We start from the raw sequence: 22,608 nt of genomic DNA, 5'->3' as shown, positions 1-22,608 counted from the left end.
GTTTCTTGCTGCTTAAAATACTCTGAGCTTTTCACAGGGGCCAGCAGGATTGTTGGTTTTTCACCGTACAGCTCTATTCTGCTGACTTGGTCAGTGGTTGCCCTTAAGGTCTCCAGCCTAGGCAGCTAGCTGCTTTTGAATAGCTCCTCTCTACATTTTGTAGGTTTACTTTGGTCCTTTTTGAAAGTTATGTTCAACAGGTACACCACACATGCTGGCTGTGTTTGCCCTTTTAGTTCTTTCAGGCTGTGGTAACGGGCTATGAAAAAATGAGCAGGATCTGTAGCTAACCTGCTCTGGCTTTTCTTGTGAAGAAAACTGAATTCTTCTCCGGCCCCTTCTTAAAAATACAAGGCTAAAATATAATATATAATATGTATTTTTAGGTAGCCTTAGTTTCTGTAAGCTTTGCCTTGCTCATCTTGGTTCAAGGCAAATTGTCCTTGTGCTTGGGAGTAGCAAAGAGTTCACTGACCACTGCAGGATACATGCCTCAGGAACATGAGCACAAACCTGAATGTTAGGTACAACTTCAGTACAGAAGTTGAATCATCACAGACCTGCAGTTATTGGTTCACAACCCAAATCTTGAGTTATCATGTTAATTCTCTTTTATGGCTGGCTAGTTGGTCAAGGTTTATTAACATGACAGAATAGAATCATAGAGTGGTTTGGGTTGGAAGGAACCTGTAAGACCATCTACTCCCAACCCCCCCTGCCATAGGCAGGGATGCCTCTCACTAGACTGTGTTGCTCAAAGCCTCATCCAACCTGGCCTTGACCACTTCCAGGGATGGGATATCCACAGCTTCACTGGGCAACCTGGGCCAGTGTTTCAGCACCTTCACAATAATTTAGATGGTTGTGAGGATTTTGCCTAAAATCTGAAAACACACCCAGCTGCTGTGATTTTCCAATATACTCTGTCTTGATGTGTCCTTTCCAAGGTTCATATCCAAGGTTTTTGTATCTCTAGTACACTTGATAACCATGCTATGCAAGTTGGTTTAGCAGGAGCTTTTTGCACAGAATTGAGTTGAAAATGCATTTGTACCCATTCTCATGCATGTGTTCTAGATTATACAAACGGATTCTGAAAGTCTGAGAAAAGTATCATCCAGTGTGCTGCTCCCAGCTGCAGACCAACATGGAGCATGCTCACAGATTGGTTCAGGGGAACGCAACAATGGTAACATCCTGGTGGATTAAATGTTTGTCTGTTGTAAGCATTTATAGGCTAAAGTGAACAGTGTCTGTTTTGGAATGCTGTTACAATATGGGTGTGCACTACACAAATGCAGTGCTTAGTATTTTTTAATTAACACCAGTTATCACAGCTGACCACCATGTGAAGGAAGTTGTCTTGTTCGTGTTGTGTGTGTTCTTTGAACGTATTTGTGGTCTTTTTGGATTCAGGTACTTCTTGCATAGTGACAAAAGTGTATGTGGTTTAGGACTGAACTGTCTGAACATTTAAATGTTCTTAGATGACAATGCAGCAGAAGAAAGATGTGATCTGGCAAAGCGTTTTGTTTTGTTTTTCCTAGCTTAATATTTGATAGCTTTCTGTTGTGCTTTGCCTAAAAGCTAAAATGTGACCAAAAGTTCAGGTTTTGTTGCTAAGGGTTGCTGCCTGTATTTTGTGACACTCATCTCCTGAGCGTCTGGAGCACAGGAAGTTTTGGCAGAGAAGTTTTGCTGTAGGGGTAGAACTCTTTTCTGAAGGATTTCTCTCTTTACAAGTGGTTTGTCAGTCCTGCTTGTAGTATAAGTACAATGGAATAGCTGAAGAAACTATTCCAATTTTGGTTTAGTTAGCTGGAAGCAAAACTTTACAAGCTCCTAGGAGCTTGTAAATGTATGTGTTGAGTGGCTATTCTAGAACTCTTCTATGAATGATGCTACTATAAGTTTAAAACCAGCATGAAAAGGGGGTAGAAGGTGACTATGGTAATCTTTCAAAGGTATTTCCATACTGCTAGACCACCAGGTTTACTGAAGTAAGATACTGGAACTTTTAATGTTTTGGTTTGGTTTTTTAAAATATGAAATACTTGCTGTGGAGCCATTCTGAGTAACATTTCATATACTTCCTTCGTGAGAGGACTTAGACTGTAAGATAGCTGAAACAGGATTTGAGAAATGTAGGTGGGCCTGAGATTGTGAGAGTTTAAAAATACATTCTGTGTTGGACAAAATGTTTCTTAAAAATAAATAAATAAAATAAAATTGGAACTATGCTATAAATGCAGATTACAACCAAGCAAAGTTTGTTTTTTTGTTTCCTTGCAAGCTAAACCAGAGCAATCTGATGAGAGCTAGCTTGATTTTGCCTCATTGAACAGCATGTGTATGAGGTGTCAGTGTCTGCAGCCATGCTTTCTCTGTCCATCAAACAAAGGAAAATACTTCTCAATATTGAACTCCTATAGGTTAATCACAGTCAGAGCTGTGGGACAATTTTGTGTTCATTCATTACAGCAGACAAGCTTTGGCTTTTGAAAGAATCCTTAGAAAGGATTCAGCTCCTCAAAAGAACGAAATATTTTGATCTTGTTCTGCTAACAAGCCTGACCTTATTGCTTCACATGGATTGCACTAGATTTGTGACTATTATTTTTTAAATCCAAGGTGCACGATGGGAAGCATGCATTGTCCATTTCTTGGATACTAATACAAGTGCTGTATGATGAGGCAATTAAATGTTAGGTATCATACTCTTGATGCAATAATGCTTGCAACTAATACTTATTGTAAATACTTCTGATGCTGAATGGAGTAAAATATACCTTAAATTAAGTAAAATAACACTTCACAAAACATTTTTCTCCTCCAGGCTTTTCAGAGTCACTCAACAATTCACAGGTGAGTATTTATTATGTCAGACTGACTACTTGTTCTGCTCATTAAATCAAATGTAGTTAGTTTGAATTTAATTTTTTTATCATTGTATTTTGTCTTTCATAGCTGAAGACTCCTGAATCTGTTTTGGAGATGAATGAAACCTCTCCTAAAAAAGCACAACCGAAATCAGGTAATGTTTACTTCTTGTGGTACTGGACTTAGTGTCAAAGTCTTTCTGGAAAAGAGTATTTAATAAAGCATTTGATGTATTTGTTTTGCAGATCTATTGGAGGAATTTGGTTTAGGAGACACAGAGTATATTGAAGGTATTCAAAAAAGTCTCCTTTCATTGCTCTTTTATGGACCAACACATTGTACTTGCAAACTTTTTCCTAAACTTAATGGCTCTAGCAGGGTGTTCTGGGAGCAGGTCTACTGAAATATGCGTGTATGCATATGTCTCTTCCCTCCTCTAATCTGCCATTCAACACTGTAAAAACCCTTCGTGATGTAGGCTTCCTCCACCATACATGCTGTCACCTTCCCTTTTCAGGCAGTCCTTAAGTTTGTTTTCCTTCAGTTTCTTAAAAACACACTTCCTGACATTCTTGGTTCTCTGTGCTGTGGCCAATTCCAGGTGAGGGTTCTGCTAGGGTTCCTATCTGCCTGACCACCCCCTGCTCTTGGAGGAGGGAGTCTTCTAGGAACAGTAGAAACTCCAAGCCCACTGGTTTACCTAGACTTCTCTCATTCTAGGAGACATCGTAACCGCCTAAGAAGTTTATGTATATATTACCAACCCACTGGGTGTCTGTCTGTGCCTAGTTCTGCCCTCTTGAGTTATTTTCCTTTTGTTTTCTGAAAGGGTGTTGCAAATGAATGTGACATCTTATGCAGATATTTTTCCTGAGCTGCATTGGGCTCCAGTGCTTCTGGCCACCCCTTCCAGGTGGCACTACCAGAACTGTATGCTCAGTGAGGGAGGGACTTGGTGGTTCAAGTACAGCCACATTGCAGTTTTAGTAGGAAGGACATGGACCCTTCTACAAAAGCTGTGCATAACTGTTGGAGGAAAGGAAGATGCTGATATCCAAATTATGGAGGTTATTTGTAAGTGTTTACTTATTCTAAGCATCTCGGTAGTGATAATTTATGACACTCTATAGAGTTCCTTCTGGGGTGCCATCTACAAATATTCCTTGACCACCAGCACATCTGTCCTCTCCGCCAGCAAACAGTTTGGTAGTGGGATATCTACAGGCTAAATCTACTCTATAAGCTTGAAAAACAAGAAAAAGGGGAAAATGGCTGTTTTCCTTTTAGAACTTTATTGTTAGATAATTATGAATTATTGTTGTTATTATCTTTAATACTGGTCAGACTGTCTGAAATGCATCACAGTCATCAACAGATGGTCATAACAACCCTGTGAAGTAAGTGCTGCCAACCCACTAATGACTGATGTGGGAAATACCCCCCCAAAAAATTATGGAAAATATAGGAAATTGCAGGCACCAGTGATTGAGTTAGAAGGAGAAAGCTGCTATTCCACACTTGTGTAACTTGAGATTAGTAACGACCTCTGGAGACGTGTATGACTGACTGAGGAGCTTAGGTTCCCAATTCAGACACGTGGGTTGTAACTCTAAGCTTGTATCTAATCTTATCCCCTTGGAGAAAATAAAGCTTACAAAAGGAGTCACCTAAAGCAGAAAATGCCGAAAGAGAGGTTAGCCCTGTGACTCAATAATACCAGATCCTTTTTTATCTTTATGATGAGACCTATTTTCTCCCTTCTTGCTCACTTTTCTTGTAGAATACCTTTTCCTCCTTAGCAATGAAGCATTGTGTATAGAAAAGCTATTGCATATAGACCATAGAATTAAGGAGCAGGAAAGAAGGTGCAGAGTGATTGAGATGAAGAGTCTCCATCTTTGTTTTTAGATGCCACACTTGAGCTGGTGGGGCTTAAGTTTCTTTCTGAATACTTGTTATTTGAAAGTGTTCAGTGTGCTTTCCACACAAACAGTGACAATTAATTGCTGCTTCTAAACTGTATCTGGGACAATCTGGAGTCCAGTGCTCAGCTGTAACAGAGATTCAAGGTAGGCACCCACTAATGGAGGGTCTAGACGGAATGACTGTTTCTGAGGAGTTTGTGACCTGTCCAATATTACTTTGAAATTCTGAGAGAGGAAAGGGGGAAATCCAGTTTTCAGCAGTACAAGTGAAACGTCTGGATTATGGGTTGTTTCTCAACATTTCACAAGCCTGTCTTTCATTCAGCCTGCTATCCATGTCTTCGTCAACAGATGAGGCAACAGTTTGGCTGAAATGCTCGGTCCAGGTTTGTGTCTAAAGACAGAGTTGTTTCATGCATGGAGTAAAGCTGCAACCTTAGATATTCAATATTTCATTTTCTTTGTAATCTTCTGTGCACAACACAGAGAAATTAAAATTGCTAAAAATATGTAGCTAGCCACTGCATGGCACACAGTGTCTCAGAGGAGGAGAGATATCATAGAATCATAGAATCCTAGGGGTTGGAAGGGACCTCGAAAGATCATCTAGTCCAACCCCCCTGCCAGAGCAGGGTCACCTAGAGTACATCACACAGGGATGCGTCCAGGCGGGTTTTGAATGTCTCCAGAGAAGGAGACTCCACAACCTCTCTGGGCAGCCTGTTCCAGTGCTCTGTCACTCTCACGGTAAAAAATTTTTTTCTGATATTAACCTTAAACCTCCTATGATCCAATTTGTATCTATTACTCCTTGTCCTATCACTGGTCATGACTGAAAAAAGCTTAACTCCATCATGCACCTTGAAGAAACAGGAGTGGTTTATTTGTGACAATTTATATTGATATTCATTAAGTTTCCCTTTAAAATTAGAAAGTAAAATGCCATGGATTAAAGGCATTCACACAGATGCATATTAAATCTGTATTGTGATGATTTTCTCCCTAGCGGCTCAGAAATTTGAGGGGATGTCTTATTTTGTATTAAGATTTTTTTCACAGATATTCAAGTGTAAATAAGTAGCATTAAGCCATGCTGGTTATAAAAATGTGCGGTTTTCACTGTAGGTGAGTACTCAGGATCTGCCTTTCATATGTCATCACCAGCTGAAAATGAAGATGTCAAGGGTGCTATTGAAAACTATGGGATGCAGGTATGTAAAACCAAATATTTTGAATTAGAGTATGAATTGATAAATTGTATTATAACTGAAGGTAAAGAAAAGTAGCCAGTAAGTCAATAATGCTGAAGGGAGAATCCCATAGATGAAGGTTGTGTTAGTCTGAAGTAAAGTTGGATACAATCTTCTTATGATGGGGTAAAATTCATGTAATTCTGTTGGATACTTGCTGTTGTACTGCTTTGATTCCAGCTGGATTGCTTAATTTCTGGCCCATGTTTTCTGTGCTGTGTGGAGAAACAATGCGGTCAAACACATTTTTTTCCTTATGCAAAGTGTGCATTCAAGAGGCATGGGAATTTAGTTGCTAAAATGCTGATCTGTTTGATTAAGCATGCCTGGTTGTCTTCTATTTAAGAGAAAGTTCACACAAGAAAATTTGGATTTTATTTATTTTTCTGATGCTTTTCCTGCCTCTTCAAGATATGCGTTTGTTTGGCCATGTTAGTAAGTGCTTGAAAAGGGTTTTTTCAGAGGGTGTTCTACAGAGGAACTGGACAGGTAATCTCTGTGGAGCATACAGGACAGGGCTGGATAGATGGGTCTATAGTCTTCTGTAACACCTCCAGTGAGAGTGGAGCAAATTATTTCCACCTCACAACCAGGCACCATGAAAGAGGGACATGCTTAATTTTAACAGGCAGAGCACAGAACTGAAGCGTGTTGGAAGGTAGTAGTAGTTGGGTGATGAACTTGGTACTGAAGAGGCCAAGAGAGATGGTGGCTGGCTGAGGTGCTCCTTCTCTATCCTGAAAAGCGGAATTTTTGCAGAGAGAAGAGGGCCTGGCTAATGAGAAAAGAGTGAGGAGTTGGGTGGGGTTAGTCCACCAAGGCTGAAAGCCCTATTTAGAAGGCACTATGAGCTAAGGGATGTGGGGAGGGGGCATAGCAAGAGAACTGTGACCTGTGAGGGAAGCAGTGAGAACTGCTGAGCAACAGAGCGTGGCATCAGAGATGTGAGGAGACTGAGTGGGGTTGAGGAATGTTACCCTTTTCATACAAGCTGGAGTTACTGATTTTTACAATGAAGAAAGGGAAGGAATGGACAGGTTTCCCTAACAAATGGGGGTTTTGGGAGCTTGGAATGGAATTTAGTATTTTTGAATCTTGGATTAATAAATAAGCATAACTTAGCCAATTGTCCATGTGGTGGACAGTAAAAAGCTTGTCATGTTCATTCACGTTGTATTAGCTTAACTGGCAGGAGATTGTAAAATGCCAGACAGTAGAGAATGATGGAGGAAGAAGAGTGAGAAAATGTAGGCAGTTATAATTAAAAATGGCATTTAAGCAGTAAACAGAGAAACAATAAATTGCTTTCTGACAAATTCCACCAGTTACAGAAGGCAGGCAGCTTAAAAGGTAAAAGCAAACCTATTGTTCAGACAAACGTAATCCAAGAAAAACAGTTGTCTCTAAAGTAAGTCCTTCTATTTTGAAGAAAATTACGATTTAGTGAACTTTTAATTTACTATTCCTTGGGTTTTTTTATTATAAATATTGCTTCCAGAATGTCCTGTTTGTAGTATTTCTGTTACATGGATGCAACAGAACTTGCCTAAATTAACTGTAACTTCCTTTTTCTTGATAATCTTTCTGTCTGTACTTGTTTACTTAAGGATAAATATATTTTAGAAACTACCAACTTGGTAGAAAAAACAACACAAGAAAATCAGACTGACAAAGCGGAAATTTCACATCAGGACATCCAAGCAGAAAATGAGGAATCACACAGTGCTGACAAGCCTTTTAGTCCAAAACCTTGGGAAGAAAGATATGAAAGAATGTGGGTTGAAAATGAGAAAAGGGAATTGAAAACAAATTTTAAAAGCATTACAGCAGAGCTGAAGCTGCTGTTTGGTGAAATAAAGGAAACCGCTTCTCTTGTGGAAGGAATGTCTGAAGATGGCTTCAGTGAAGAATGGAAGAGTTCTTGTGTTGTTTCCTCTCGTGCGACAGAGTCAAGTAATAAGTTAGAAAGTAAAGGTCAATTTGGAGATGATAAACTTATGCTAGGTGGAAAAATACCCAAAATGGAAATTGTAATTCCGAGTCTTGGTGTCCTTCCTGATCAAAATAACTTAAATGCAAACGTGGAAGATAGCTGGAATACAGATGGAGAAGATGGCACAAATGATGCAGATGACACAAAGGTTCTTCCAGTAGAGGGAGAGGAAAAGAAAATGCTTGCTATGGAAATAGAAGAGAATGAAAATGAAAGTAGTAGAAATGTAGAGGAAAGCCCTGAATACTTTACGAAGCACAACTTTAAAACAAGTATTTTGGATGACGTTTCTAGTATTCTTCCTAAAATAAGACCTGTTTCTACAAGTGTTGAAAATACACTTTTTGTAACAGAAAGGAAGCTTGGAAAAGACTCTGGATTTAACAGTGATGTTTCCAGGGACTGCCTTATTGGCAATAGTAAGATAGGAGAAACAGAATCTGAAAGTCTTTTTGCAAACACTCAGCAATCGTGTAGCATGCTGAAAAGGAATCTTGATGAAGAACTAAAACAAGATATGGAAAGATTTAAGAGTAAGGTGGGAATGCTGCAAATGGTATTCCTGGCTTTGGCAAAGGAGAAAGTACAGCTGCAAAAAGAGGTAGAAGTTCACGTGCTTCTCCATATTCTTTAGTCCTTCTCCATATCAATGGTCCTGTTCACTTTAGCTATTCATCATTAAGGGAAGACACTTTGTGCATGTTGGTTTTCATTTTAATGGAAATAGATTACTTATGAATGAAGAGAGCAGTGGAGAGTTGTCCTTTTCCCCATTGTTGCAAAACACAATGCATTCTTGTTCCAGTTTAACAATAAGGTGGCACTCAGTTCTAGTGTAAGTAGTTATCGCTTTATTGCCATAAAAAGAAATGCACCCGGTGACATCAGATCTGATCTTGAATCAAATAATGAAAATAGCTTCTGAACAGGGTCTTGACTCATCTGTTCATTTGCTGTGATTTCTGCATGTTGTGTCTTCATTGCCTTTTTCTAAAATTCATGTTTGCTGTGAAACCCTTTCTGCTTGCGGTTTTGGGATCTTTTCATTTTACTTTTTTTTTTTTTTTCTGCCTCATTAAGGAATCAGTGGCCCAGCCAACTTCTGCTTGATTTGTAATGTGTTTTTACAACTAACATTGTGCAGTCCTGACTCTTTGTCCATTGGTAACACTTTCACTTTTCTGTTGTATGTGAGTGTTTTCCTTCTAAGGGCTGTGTTTTTGTTGTATCTTTAATCATTAGTTAACTCAAAGTGCTTTCAATTATTTAATACACTTTTCTAATTTCATTTTGTGAAAATGGTTCTCTATATGAATTTTTAAAAATTATCATTTTATGTTATTTCAGAGATAAACCCTGAATTACTCAGTCTTGGATGTTATGTTTCTGTCTTCTAGAAACACTGAGAAATACATGAGTACTTTCTTTTTGTAGGTTGAAAAGCAAAAACGCCAGGAAAAATGTTTCAAAATGCAGGCAGTGACAAAAGAAGATCTTGATAAACTAAATACACCATCAAGCAATGTTACTGATCAGCAAATGAAACAAAAGCTGACTCTAAGAATGAATGACTCTTTGAACATGGAGAATGAAATCACTCTAGAAGAAAAAGAGGAAACAAACTTATCATCTGAGGAGAGATCAAAATTGATTAAAATGCCGACAAAAGGGTAAACTAAGGAAATAATACTTACTTGTAGTAATACTTGGGTGTCTTTTAGGTCTCCTGATATTGTAGTAATTGAAGTAGTTTCCTCAATGCTGAAAGCCATACTGAATAGTCCACTGCTTCTCAAACATTTAAGGAAAACCAAAATCTTTTAGAAGAAATTAAGGTCATAATGGAAGTTCAGATTTATTGCCTGCTTTAAAAAAAAAAAAAAAAGTTAAAAATGGAAAAAAAAAAAATTAAATAAGCAAAACCTAATTCCTATGGATTTCTTGTTGATACCGAGGCAAAATGTGCCTTCAAAACCAAACTGAACACTGGAAAAAACAGTGATTTTTGTAGGAAATGGCCATTCAGAAAAGTAAAGTTGGAACTTGCAGTTTACATAGTTTTCTTCCTTTTCTAGTTGATTTAAGTGATCTCCATACAGTTGGTGTTTTCTTTTTCATTAAGTTCAGGGACTCTTTGTCAGAGAAAGGGAGAGAAGATGGTATTACCGAAACCATCTCAAAAGTCTAGTGAATGCACAGATATTTTCATGTAACCCTAAGCAGGATTTTTTTTTTTCCTGTCTGTCCTTCAAAGGAATCTCTCTGCTCTAGATACTTCCTCTGATGGGCATATTAGGTCTGTTCCAGCTTTACCTGAGTCTAGCTCAGTTTCCACATTTCCCCATCATTCCTAGGGGAAGATTTTTTAAATACCTGGGTATTTTTCACAATCTTTGAAATTAAGTCTGTGTTTTATCATAGATACTTTTATCTTAGTTGTTTCTGGACTTCATCTTATAGAATCATCTAGGTTGGAAAAGACCGTTAAGATCATTGAGTCCAGCCTTTAACCCCACTCTGCCATGTTCATCTCTAAACCATATCCCTAAGCACTACATATATAAGACTTTTAAACACATCCAGGGTTGGTGACTCAACCACCTGTCTGGACAGCATATTCCAATACCTGACAACCCTTTCAGAGAAAAAAAATGTTCTAATGTCCAGTCTCAGCCTCCCCTGGTGTAGCTTTAGGCCACTCCTTCTTGTCTTATCACTATTTACTTGTGAGAAGAAACCAGCACCTAGCTCTCTACAATGTCCTTTCAGGTAGTTGTACAGAGAGTTGTGGAGAGTATGTCTGTTTCACAGAGATATTTTCTGTGAAGGTACTCAATTGGTTATTTTTTTCTTTCTGTTTAATGCAGTAAATTTTCCCTGAATGCCAAAGTTCCGAAGAAAAATAGAGGACAGACTTCAAAACAGAAGGCTAACCAGCAGATGAGCTCTTCCAGTGGGAATCATTTTCCAGTACTGGAAGATAGCACTTTCAGTGAAACATCTGAAGACGAAGGAAGGTACTGAATATAAGCAATGTTGTAAATAAAACTTACATAATGATAAAAATAGACCAGAAAGCTAAAGGTAAGTTTTTTAAACCTAACATGCACAGTAATTCCTGTTCTTTCATGTGACTATACTAGTTGATGCCCTTTGTGTTCAAAAACACTTATTTTTTTGCCTAGAGAACTTTAAATGTAGTAGCTAAGCTAGTGATAAGGTAAAATGTGCACAGATTCTAAATAATTACTGAGTGTATGCACATATGTAACTAGAAATATTTTATATTTTTAAAAAGGGAGAAAAAAGACTTACAAAAGAGCAAAATTACGCTTCCACTGCAGACATCTCTGTTTTTTCTGCCTTTTTTTCCCCCCAGCTTTATCCCCTTCGGGCTCAAATATTTGTGTCTTATCAACAGTGTTCTGGTCAGAAGCCTTACACACAGCACTGTGTGGGCTGGTATGAAGAAAATTAACTCCATCCCATCAAGACCCAGTACACTAGAGAATCCAAAATTACAGTTCTTTGACCTGGAAGAGGCAGATTCTCAATATTGAAGAGAGCTAAACCTCTAGGATTAAACAGGAAATGCACATAACTGTATACCTGTTCATGTACATGTCTGTAGCTGTAAGATTCCTGTTGCTTTGAGCAAAGTGCAGAGAACAGTTATTTCAACTATTTCCCTCATACCTTGTGGAAAAAATAGCCTTCCAATAGACATAGTAGTTTTTTTCTCAGTCGTCAGCTACACCTAACAAAATTCTTACCTTACATTTTAGTGTAATTCACTTCTGAATGAAGTTTTGAGAGCGATGTTAGATATTGTTCATAATGCAGTATAAGCATTCTCGTACTGAAATATCTTTCTGTTTTCCAGAACTGCAGCAAAAACAGGGACTGAAAAGAACAAGGTACTGTAAAATTAGCTTCTTGATAAATAGCTTGTATCAGCTTTTAATCACTTAGATGGGAGTGGTATTTACATAGTGATTAACCAGATGCACAAATTGCTGCTAGTATGTAGCTTTATCATACCTGAGCCAGATCTAGGGGCTGTTAATGACAGAATGAATAAGTCATACGTTTGTGATGAACTGTATTACTAAATATTTATACACAGAAAATACTGTATTCTTTGTAGGTCAGCATGCAAATCGATGTAGCTGATGATGTGGATTTAACTCACTCATCTAACACAACTTCAGAGGATGCTGAATTACCACCTTCAACCTACCAAGAGGCTATGTTCCTCTTGGAACAGCTTAGTGTGGGTCATACCGGTAAGTCTTCAAATCACTTTGTCTCCAGCTGTTACAAGTTCCTTTTCTAAAACATGATTTCTTTGTATGCACTTCTAGGTATTTTAGTTCTGTATTTCAGTCTAATACTTCTTCATGATTAGAGATCCCCTTCAAGACCCATTAAGTGATCTCACCAAAGCTTGGATGTCTGCCTGCATTGTTAGCAAACATGCCTTACTTTATTGTTGGTTCTCTGTCTAGTCAGAGCTGGAGAAGCAGGTTCTTGCGAAGTACAGTTCAGCTCCTTTTAATGCAGTCATCCAAAGTGGTCAAGATTAGCAAAACATTAAATAATTTATACTTTGGCAAGTTTTTGTGCATATGTGCAGCTTTGTGTCTTTTCTTTCTGAAAACAGGTTCTGATATTTTGTTGAAAATTCGAAGCATACTTCTTAAATACGAACAGACAATAGAACGTGAAAAGAATCGGTATGCAGCTGTCTGTAGAGAAGTAAAGAAACTGGAAAGCAAAAAGGAGGAGTCACAATTAATAGCAGAAGAGACTCAAGATTTTAAATCCGTATTGGCTCCCCAGGAAGTGGAATGGAAAAGTGATATCGAAAACCTTAAGTATGAAACCTTGCATTCTGATGCTATGTTAGTTTGTCAGTTTTCATGTTCCAGAAGATGCTGATGGTACAGGTGATAGGATGAGAAGTTTCTAGTCTTTCGGGTTTCAATTTTAATCCTTGGGCAGGTTATACTATGAGGAACTTAATGTTGGGTGGAAGGGGAATAGGAATGCCTGGATATTAGCTCCATGTAGAATCTTCTGGATGTTGTTGTAAAGGTGTTTTTAGTAGCAAGAGAGGAGAACAAGAGATGTATGGGAAAATGAGCTTTATAAGAGGGAGATTTATATGAGATATTTTTTATATTTTTGTCTTTGTAGCTTCGCTTGGTGTATGATATTAGGAATTCTGGTAACTCCAGAGATTGCAACTCAGTAGAGAGCTTAGAACATTTATTTGCTTCATTTTAAGGTCAAATTTGAGATTGCCCCTCTCCCCATATTCCCTTCACACCCAGGCATTGTTTAATCACTGTTCACATCAGACAAGAGTGGCCCACAAGAAGATATGCAAAGCCCTGCACTTGGGAGGGAAGATGCCCTTGACCTCATGTACTGTGGGGTGGTCTGGCTTGCTGAGAAGTCCCTGACAGTCTTGGCTGAGAGCAAGCCCAACGTGAGCCAGTATGAGCTGGCAGCTGTGAAGGCCAACAGCATTCTAATCTGTGTTAAGAGCAGCAGAGCCAGGAGATTGAGGGGAGTGATTATCCATCCCTGTGATTAGAGCACAGGGTCCAATTTTTGGCATCCCAGTAGAAGAGAGATCTTAGTATGTGTGAGTTCAGCAGACAGCTACCAAGCAGGTCAGGGAACAGGAGCACCAGCCCTGCAAGGAGAGGGTGAGGCAGCTAAGCTTGGAGGAGTTGTGCTTCCCAATATGTGGAAGAGGATTAGGAGAAAGACGCAGTCAGTCCCAACTTGGCCTGGTTTTGGACTCCAGCTGTTTTTCAAAATTTTCAAGTATCTGTCAATTACAAAAAATTAATATTTCTGCTTTAAGTAAATCCTCAAGCAATGTTAACTTTAAGCTTATAAAAGCTATACTTTTTGTGAAATTACACTAAAAATTTTGTTTAAAGCTTTTTCTGTGCAATATAAACCATTCAAATACAAATGTTATTTTTCAGTCTTCCAAATAATTTATTAGTGGTTAGTGTTACTTGTTTTGCAGAATTTATAAAGCAGATTCTCAATTGGCAGCTCATTGGTCATGTTAATACTTGATTTTTATATTTTTTCTTGTTGACCATTGCAAATACATTTTTTAAAAATTCAAAATAATTACCAAACCCATAACTGCTTTCTTGTTTGGGTACTGCGGACACACCACGGACCATTTTTACCATGTTGGTGCTTATTGCTGATTTTTCAGTTAATAAAGTTGTTGACATTCCCTAAGGGTCTCATTATAAATTAGCTTCAAAATTAAATTGCTGTGGTTTCTCCCAGATTTTTCTCCATTACTATTTTAGTTATATTAAACTTCAGCCCTTTGCATTTCTGATTCTCTTTTTGAACACTGCCCACACTCTTGAGTAAATAGAAACTGCTTGGTCTTCCTTCCTATGTTGTTTAAACTTAGAGAAGACTTGCCAAAAAATGTTTGGGTCCGTCATAGTTAAGTGGTGTGCTGCTTCATCAGTAATACTTGCAATCACTGAATCCGTAATGTTTAGGCAATGCTCTGCATATTAAGTAAATGTGTATTAATCACAGTAAAAGTTCATGATGCTCTGATACGACAACAAACTCCTTTTTGGATCGATGTCTGTAGTATGAAGATGACTTCTAAAAAACTTTTAGAAATGTGCATGGTACTGTATATTTACCTATGTCAACTTACTTACAAATATAGTTTATTTGTGTATCTGTACACCTGCTACCATGGATAATGGAATGAAGCTAGAATTCTTAAATAAGTTAAAAATTACAGAAAAATAATAAATTGGAAAAGATTTAAAATTTTTATGGTTTGATTTTTCTCTGCAAATTCATAATATGGATTATCTAGCTTTGACTTCAGTGCTTTAGTTTCTCAAATATTCTTTCAATCCCAGATTTACTTTGAAACAAGAAGAGGAGAAGAGGCTCAGAGTAGAATCGCTATATGAGAAAACAAGAGAAAAACTCAGAAGGAAAGAAGATGAATATTGTAAAGAGATGGAGGAGAAACGGCAGCTTGAGTTACAGTCAGGGAATTTAGAAATGGAATTAATGACACTGAAGAAGTTATTGAAACAGGTATATTAAATAATGAGCTAAACATTTGTCTTCTTGCTTTTATGATTGCTTTATAATTGGCACTGTATTTCAGTATGCCTAAAAGAGGTATTTTGTTCATGGAAGAGGCATTGGATAACTTGCCAAATTTTGAGGATAGTTGGGAACAGTTAGTTCTTTGCAAGTTCATGATTCCTTTTCTCCTTTATCAAAAAATTAAGGTTTCATTTATGTTTCAGACAAAGCCTGACTTTGAGTTATTTTTCTAGATTACTACAAAACATTCTGTATTCTTAATTTTTCTGAAGGAAATTATAATGTTTTATTTATAGATCCATATCATAACTGTGGGGAAGCAAAAATATTTGCAAGAGCACAAAGGAGGACGGGAAGATAGTGCTAGCTCTGATTTTTCTCAAGTTGCAAGTAGTTTCATTGTATTCCTGTAGGTTGAAGAGGAGCGTGATGAAACACAGAGACAGCTCTCTTGGGAAAAGAATGCCAGAGCCTTGCAAGAAGGAATTTTGAATCACCACCTTCAGAGACAAAAGGAACTAGAAGAAGAGACAAGAAGGACTGTCGTAAAAAACTCGGTGGTAAGCAGATTGTTTTCTACTGAATGAAATTTCATCATGTTGGTTCTAAAGCCATAATCTTCCAGAATTGTTTTTCTACTTGATGGATTTTTTACAGTTTACCTGTGTTAACTTCACTGTGGAAATGCCTTTTCTGTTTCCCCGTATATTCTTGAAAGCAGCATCAGTCCTGCATGTACCTGAACTGCATGTGCAAGCAGGAAACTAATAGAAGACACTGTTTACACCATTTCTTATTTCATAGACACCTTGTCATCACTTTTTAAGGTTTCCAAAAGGGAAAACTTTTCAGGTTGAAACTTGTTTGACACTCACTCTTTGTGTTCCTTTTACTTGTTTTAGTTACTTATTCCATTCTCAAACTCACTTGTTTCAAATACGCTTTTCTTTTCCACATCCTAACATCTTATGAAGGAATATCAGCAATGAATGAAAATCTCTGAAGGAGTTAGAATTGTTGGAGGACAGAAAGCAATCATAAACAAACATATATATATATATATATATATATATATATATATATATATATTAAAAAATCTTGAAAAGAGTTTACTGAATTTGCAAAGAGTGTGCAGTGCTGGGAAAAATTATTTTCCTTGGTTGTGCTGCCCAGTAAATGTGGGGTGAAAATGTTGGTGTGGGAAAAATGTCTATATATAATAAATATGAAATACACGAGACCGTTGCATTTCAGGGATGATTGAGTTGTATATCTAACCATCAATAGAACAAAAGGATGTGTTTTAAAGACATTTAAGAAGGAAAATATGCTTTTCAGCCTTCTTTTTACCAGATTTGTAACACAACTAAATTAACTTTAAAGGGGGAATATTTTAAAGATGTGCACGTAGAAGTAAGCAATGTCATTTTGAAAGCTTTCTACTTCAGATATTTTAAATAATTTCATTATTTGGTTGCAGATTTAAGGAGGGGAAAGAAAGGTCTTCTCAATTTGTGATGTTTATTTAGGTTTTAAGGGTATATTACACTTCCATTGTGTGCACACATTATACAAGTACGTGGGTTCATAGAGTAACTTATGTGTTACCTGAAATTTCACTCTCATCTTTGAAGTGATGCTGCAGTATTAGAAATGTTGAAACATAGTTTTAATGTGGAAATGTTTGTGTAGATTCATTTGCCAGCTGGCTAATTATTCATGTTCTCTGTCATTTAGGAATCTGATGTTGAGAGAGAAAAGGATTTGTTATACAAAAATCAGTTACTACAAGATGAGATTGCTATGCTAAGATTAGAACTTGATCAAGCAAGACTTAGGCACCAGGAGGAAGAAGGGAAATACTTAGAAGAAAATGAAACTTTGAAAGAAAAAAATGAAGATCTCAAAAAGGAACTTAAGCTGAATGAGGAAGCCTTAACACAAACAGCTTTTCAGTACAATGCACAGCTAAACTTACTGAAGACAGAATCTGTAGTGCTAACTTCCAAACTTGAGCAGACCAAAGAAGCCAAAGACAGGTTGGAGACAGAAATTGAATCATTTCGTTCCCGCCTGAACACTGCTGTTCAAGAACTGGAACGTCATCAGTCCTCAAAAGGTGACGTTGAAAGAACGTTTCAGAGAGAACGTGATGAATGGCTTCGCTTGCAAGACAAGCTCCATCATGACCTCTCTACTGTGCAAGAAACCACCAAGAGCTTGTCTCAGCAGCTAAGTACAGCTGAAAGCAAAGCTAACAGTCTAGAGAATGAGCTCCACCAGTTGAAACAAACACTAAGAGAAAAAACATCTCTTTTAGAAACAACACAAAAAGAGTTAAGTCAAGCCCAGTGTCAGGCAAAGGAACATGATCAAGCTCGACAACTCGAGAAGGATCAAGTAAGCAAATTGATGATAAAGCAGGAATCCATGCAGGAGCGACTGGCCCAGTTTCAGAGTGAAAACCTTCTACTCCACCAGCAACTGGAAGATATGCAGAACAAGGGGATCATCAAAGAAAAAGTAGTGAATGATGTGCAGGACCGGTTTAATGAAATTTTCAATAAACTCAGAGCTGATACTGAAAAGCAAGTTCACTTAGTGGAAGAGAGAAACAAGGAATTAAGTGCCAGGTGTACCGATTTAAGAGAACAAGTCTTTAAATATGAGTCTGACAAAGTAGAAAGAGAGGTAAAGTACATACTATTAGCAGTGTATAAGACTATTAGCAGTGACCTGAGCTTTCTCTTCTGTATTTTATAATGTGCAGTAATATTAACTTTGTTCTTTGTGGCTCCGTGAAAGACTAATTAACTGGACAAGCCAGAAGGCTCATTAGAACAATCAGTTAAATTGTCTTGCTGCAAATTCACTCAGTACCCAGGTGTGAAACGTGCAGAGCACGGCTGTTAAGTTTCTGTGCCTCAAACATGCATGAGCCAAGTGTTGCTCCCATTTCTGCATGTAGAAGGTTTTTCACAAGAGGCAGGAGACAATGAAGATGAGGGTGGAGTGAGGAATAGGCACACAATTGAAAAAGCTGTAGGTAAGGACAGAGTGCATTGCTATATATGTTCCTTGGAGCAGGTATGTTTTTTTTTATTGAGAGGGTATTCTACTGGTCTGAGGTGGAGCAATGATTTAAAAGTTGCCTTCCCCATTTTGTTAATCTTCCGTTCCTTTCTGGACAATAGGAACTAGTCATACTGAGTGTTTCTTTAGACCCTCTGGTGTGAGGTTTGTCTCCCATAATGACTTGAATAATGCTTTAAAATTGCATTTCCTTCCTCATTTCAGATCCAGAATCTTTTGAGTGAGGTAACTATCTGCATGTGTCAGATAACCCTTTATTCTTCATTTGTCACTTTCTTTAAGGAGAGAGGAAGGGGGGGGGAGGAACTCCAGCAGTGCTATCACTTGTTTTAATCTGTGAATCCCTTTCAGACATTGGTATTAATTTAATTGTATTTGTATAATGGAGAAACAGAACCAAAAAGGATCTAATACAAAGTCCTGTTGTTAGTCATCAGAGTAGTATCTGCTGTCAAACTATGGGTCTTACATCACAACAGATTTCTTTGGGTTTTGTTAGGAAAAAAAACTAATTATTCCAGTGTATGTTTGTGTCTTGAGCCTGTTTTATGTATTAGGAAAGAAATCCCCATGAACAGCTGCTGCTAGTTTGGAGCTGCTTAGCTGAGAAAGGTGAAGAGAATTCATCACCTGTGCAGATGCCTGCTGATGGCAGGCAAATGTCATACCTGAGTTCAGGCCCGAGACAGGTCTAATTGCATAACCAAAGAAGTTAAAGACATATTTCATGTTCTTACAACTTTCTTCATGTTCATGTAACTATTTCACTAGGGCATGGTCAGACAGCTGCAGCAGGAGCTTGCTGATGCTCTTAAAAAGCAATCCATGTCAGAAGCTTCGCTGGAAGTTTCTACGCGTTACCGCAAAGACCTGGAGGAAGAGAAGTTGCGCTTGCAAAAGGAATTGGAAAAGGTTAAAACCAAGGTACATCATGTTGTCCTAAAATCCTAGAAAAAACTTCAAGGTGATAAATTGGATGGTGTGTGAATGGATGGCACTGTTTTATAAACTTGGTGTCCATGTCTTTGGCATGAGGACACTATGTCCTTACTTGGTCAAGGGTTTCTATCTGCTGAGGTGCTTTGCAAACCTTCTGAAGAACAGTAGAAATACTGGACTGCTGCATTTGGCCTTCTTTAACCTGGCTGTGCTTCCCCTCACACCTCCCCAGGTAACATGGAACCATAGAAGTGTCTGGGTTGGGAAAGTCCTTAAAGATCAAGTCCACCTGTTATCCTTGCACTGCCAAGTCCACCACTAAATCCTGTCCCTAAGCACCACATCTCCATGTCTTTTTATAACTCCAGAGGTGGTGGCTAAACCCCTTCCCTGGGCAGCTGGTTCCAGTGCCTGACAATCTTTTCAGTGACAACACTGTTCCTAAAATCCAAGCTCAACCTCCCCTGTAACAACTTGTGGACATTTCCTCCTGTCCTTTCACTTGTCACCGTTTGACTCAGGATCAGCATAGTAATGCTGATGATAATGGTCTCAATCCCCTCCCCCTCCTACCCAGGTAGGGACGGGAGAGAAAATAAGGAGAGAGAGACTTTCCGGATTGAAAACCAAACTAGGCAGCTTTAATTAAATACTAATGCTAACAGAAAATATATACAATTGTATATACAAATATGTTCAGGAATGTGCAAAACCCTTATTACCTCCTCCCACCCCCAGCAACTCCCACGGCACTCTCCTGAGCTGTGAGACACTTGCAAATGTCCCAGAGCACTGCCAGAGAGCAGCAGAGCAGATGGGAGCTGAGGGGAGAGTTACGAGGGTGCACAAGCCTGGGGGTCAATGGTGATGGATAGATGGAGTTGTCCCTGGATGCCAGCCATAGATGGAAGAGAAGAGGAGGAAGGAAGGGGCTTATTTCCATGATCCCTGGCTTTATACAGGGTCTATCAGTGGTATTCTGTGGAATATCAGTGGTCAAATTTGCTGTCCATCTAGTCCACTCCTCCCTATGGGAGGGTTGCAGATATGACTCTTCTGCTCCTTTAGCATCCAAAGCTAGAAATTCAGAAAGCAGAGCAAAGTGTCCTTGATCTCTTGGCTGTAACATAAACATTCCAGTGTTATTAGTCCATTAGCTGGAAAACTTGCCGCTAGTTAAAGGAGAGTTCTCTAAAGGAAAAAAAAAAAGAAGTAAAAGAAAAATTGGCTTAGTCCTGGCTCAAGCCAGGACATTTGTTAATTGGGAGAAAAGACCAACACCCACTTTGTTACAGCCTCCTTTCAGGTAGTTTTGAAAGCAGTGAGGTCTTCCCTGAACCTTCTTTTCTCTAGGCTAAACATCCCCAGTTCCCTCAGGCATTCCTCAGAAGCCTTGTGCTGTAGACCCCTCACCAGCTTCATTGCCCTTCTTTGGACGCCCTTCAGTGTCTCAGTGTCCTTGCAGTGAGTGGCCCAAAACTGAGCACAGCACTTGAGGTGTGGCCTCACCAGAGCGGACAGGAGGACACTCACTTCCCTAGTCCTGCTGGCCACATTGTTTCTGATACAAGCCAGGATGGTGTTGGCCTTCTTGACTACCTGGGCACACTGCTGGCTTATATTCAGCCAGCTATCACCCAGCACCCCCAGGTCCTTTTCTGCCAGGCAGATTTCCAGGCACTCTTCCCCAAACCTGTAGTGTTGCCTGTGGTTATTGTGACCCAAGTGCAGGACCTGGCACTTGGCCTGTTGAAGCACATACAGTTGGCCTCGGTCCATCGATCCAGCCTGTCCAGATCCTTCTGTAGTGCCTTCCTACCCTCAGGCAGATCACCGCTCCCTCCCACCTTGGTGTCATCTGCAAACTTCCTGAGGATGCACTCAATCCCCTTGTCCAGATCATGGATGAAGATATTAAATGGAGCTGGCCCCTGGGAACACCACTTGTGACCAGCAGAAAAATGGATTTAACTTCATTAACCAGCATATAGCTAATTCTGAATGCTTTTGTGACTTACTCTGCATGTATATCTATTTTTTTTTTCTCCCTTGTTTGGCCCTGCTGTAATTTCCCATCCTTAAGTGGCCTTCTTGCAAGTGAATTGTAAGCTACTTTCTGAGGTGGGGACCACTTCTTGCAGTGTTCTTAAAAAAACTGCAGATATATAGGCCTCAGAGTTCTGAAATAGAAATCACCTTAATCTCCTTATGAGTAGGATGTGAAATCACTTTAAGAGAAGGATGAACTTTTTAATTTATGTTTTCAATGGAGGAGCAAACAAGTGGATATAGAGTGTCATAAGTCACTGAAAGGATAGGAGGGGTGGTGTCTTACAACCATGCTATAGGAAACCAGTGGAGTCATGGGAGAGGCCAGTCTGAAAGAGGATGAAGTAACACAGGTTGTGTTCATTTACCAGTAAAAGTGAAGATTTGAATGTACGTTAAATGATTATGGTGCTTTGGGTAGAGGGTTTGTGCAGACATCTGCAGTACCTGAATTCTTCAGCAGCAGTTGACTCCTCTATATAAAAGCTCCACTGGTTGCTGTGGATTCTTACTGTGATTTTACAGTTGCAGGAGCTGGAAGAACAGCATCTTCAGTCTGAGCATTCTATTCATGACTTGAAGATTGCCTTGGATAATAAGGAAAGAGAAGTAAGAGATTCTTCCCAAAAACTGCAGGACCTCCTTTTGACATCTTCTGGGACTAACACTACTATAAAACAACTGGAAGAACATGTGCAACGGTGAGAGCATAATAATACAGTGAAGCAAGGTATCTGTGGCTTTTTGGGATTGTGTGAAAAAAAAAAAATACCCTTGTTGCATTACAGCAAGTTAATACAGGATTTTGAAGGATGCTTTTGGTTGAGATGATGGTATTTCACACTGTTCTTTGAGAACTGGTGCTCTGGTGGGTTTCAGTAATAAGATCTGTATTTCTTCTTAAGCCTCGAAATTGAAAATGCAAGATTGGAAGCTACAGTCCAGCAACAAAGCAAAAGGATTGAAGCCCTTCAAAGAGACCTGCAAGCATCTGCCTCGGTAAGCTGGTGCTAAACTTCCCATTTTGTGAGCTTCTGAGCCTAGTCACCTATTGCTGTGGGGAAATGTTAAGATGAGGTTTTCCTGGAGAGCCCAGGGCACTCAGTTCCTGCGTTCTGCTGAATACAGGCTGCTGGGAAAGCAGCCTGGCCCTTCCGCCATCTAAGAGAAGGTGCTTTCATCTGTGGCCTGTATGAAGCAAATTATTTTTTATTGTAACCATGGAACTGGGGTTCTTGTTATGACTGTAGTTGTTAATTAGTGCTGAAGAGATTTTGAAAATAACTGCTTGTGAAGGCTGAATTCAGTGTAGTGATACTGGTAAGAGAGGAGGGAAGACAGGCAG

At 38.9% G+C, this 22,608-nt stretch overlaps 1 protein-coding gene across 12 annotated transcripts in view; it reads left to right on the top strand.

Annotated features, from left to right (window-relative positions):
- Positions 1-22,608, top strand: part of ANKRD26 (ankyrin repeat domain containing 26) — a 52,127-nt gene that overhangs the window by 15,645 nt on the left and 13,874 nt on the right. For 10 of the 12 annotated variants that reach the window (XR_007888644.1, XM_051610861.1, XM_051610844.1 and 7 more), the window contains 18 exons: positions 1,078-1,189; positions 2,837-2,865; positions 2,968-3,034; positions 3,126-3,170; positions 5,931-6,016; positions 7,663-8,649; positions 9,483-9,718; positions 10,916-11,065; positions 11,932-11,965; positions 12,196-12,334; positions 12,712-12,925; positions 14,984-15,167; positions 15,596-15,742; positions 16,920-17,873; positions 18,480-18,500; positions 19,047-19,199; positions 21,789-21,964; positions 22,169-22,262. Coding sequence is in view for 11 of the 12 variants with exons in the window: in XM_051610861.1 (XP_051466821.1) it covers positions 1,078-1,189; positions 2,837-2,865; positions 2,968-3,034; positions 3,126-3,170; positions 5,931-6,016; positions 7,663-8,649; positions 9,483-9,718; positions 10,916-11,065; positions 11,932-11,965; positions 12,196-12,334; positions 12,712-12,925; positions 14,984-15,167; positions 15,596-15,742; positions 16,920-17,873; positions 18,480-18,500; positions 19,047-19,199; positions 21,789-21,964; positions 22,169-22,262 (3,828 nt within the window). In the remaining variant the exon portion in view is untranslated. The remainder of the gene's footprint in view (positions 1-1,077; positions 1,190-2,836; positions 2,866-2,967; positions 3,035-3,125; positions 3,171-5,930; positions 6,017-7,662; positions 8,650-9,482; positions 9,719-10,915; positions 11,066-11,931; positions 11,966-12,195; positions 12,335-12,711; positions 12,926-14,983; positions 15,168-15,595; positions 15,743-16,919; positions 17,874-18,479; positions 18,501-19,046; positions 19,200-21,788; positions 21,965-22,168; positions 22,263-22,608) is intronic. The other 2 variants (XM_051610826.1, XM_051610886.1) reach the window with 2 other exon arrangements.

This window comes from Apus apus, chromosome 1 (assembly GCF_020740795.1).
Source record: "Apus apus isolate bApuApu2 chromosome 1, bApuApu2.pri.cur, whole genome shotgun sequence".
Lineage (NCBI taxonomy): Eukaryota > Metazoa > Chordata > Aves > Apodiformes > Apodidae > Apus > Apus apus.
Note: the sequence above shows the minus strand (reverse complement) of the source record. Positions and strands in the feature narration are given on the sequence as shown.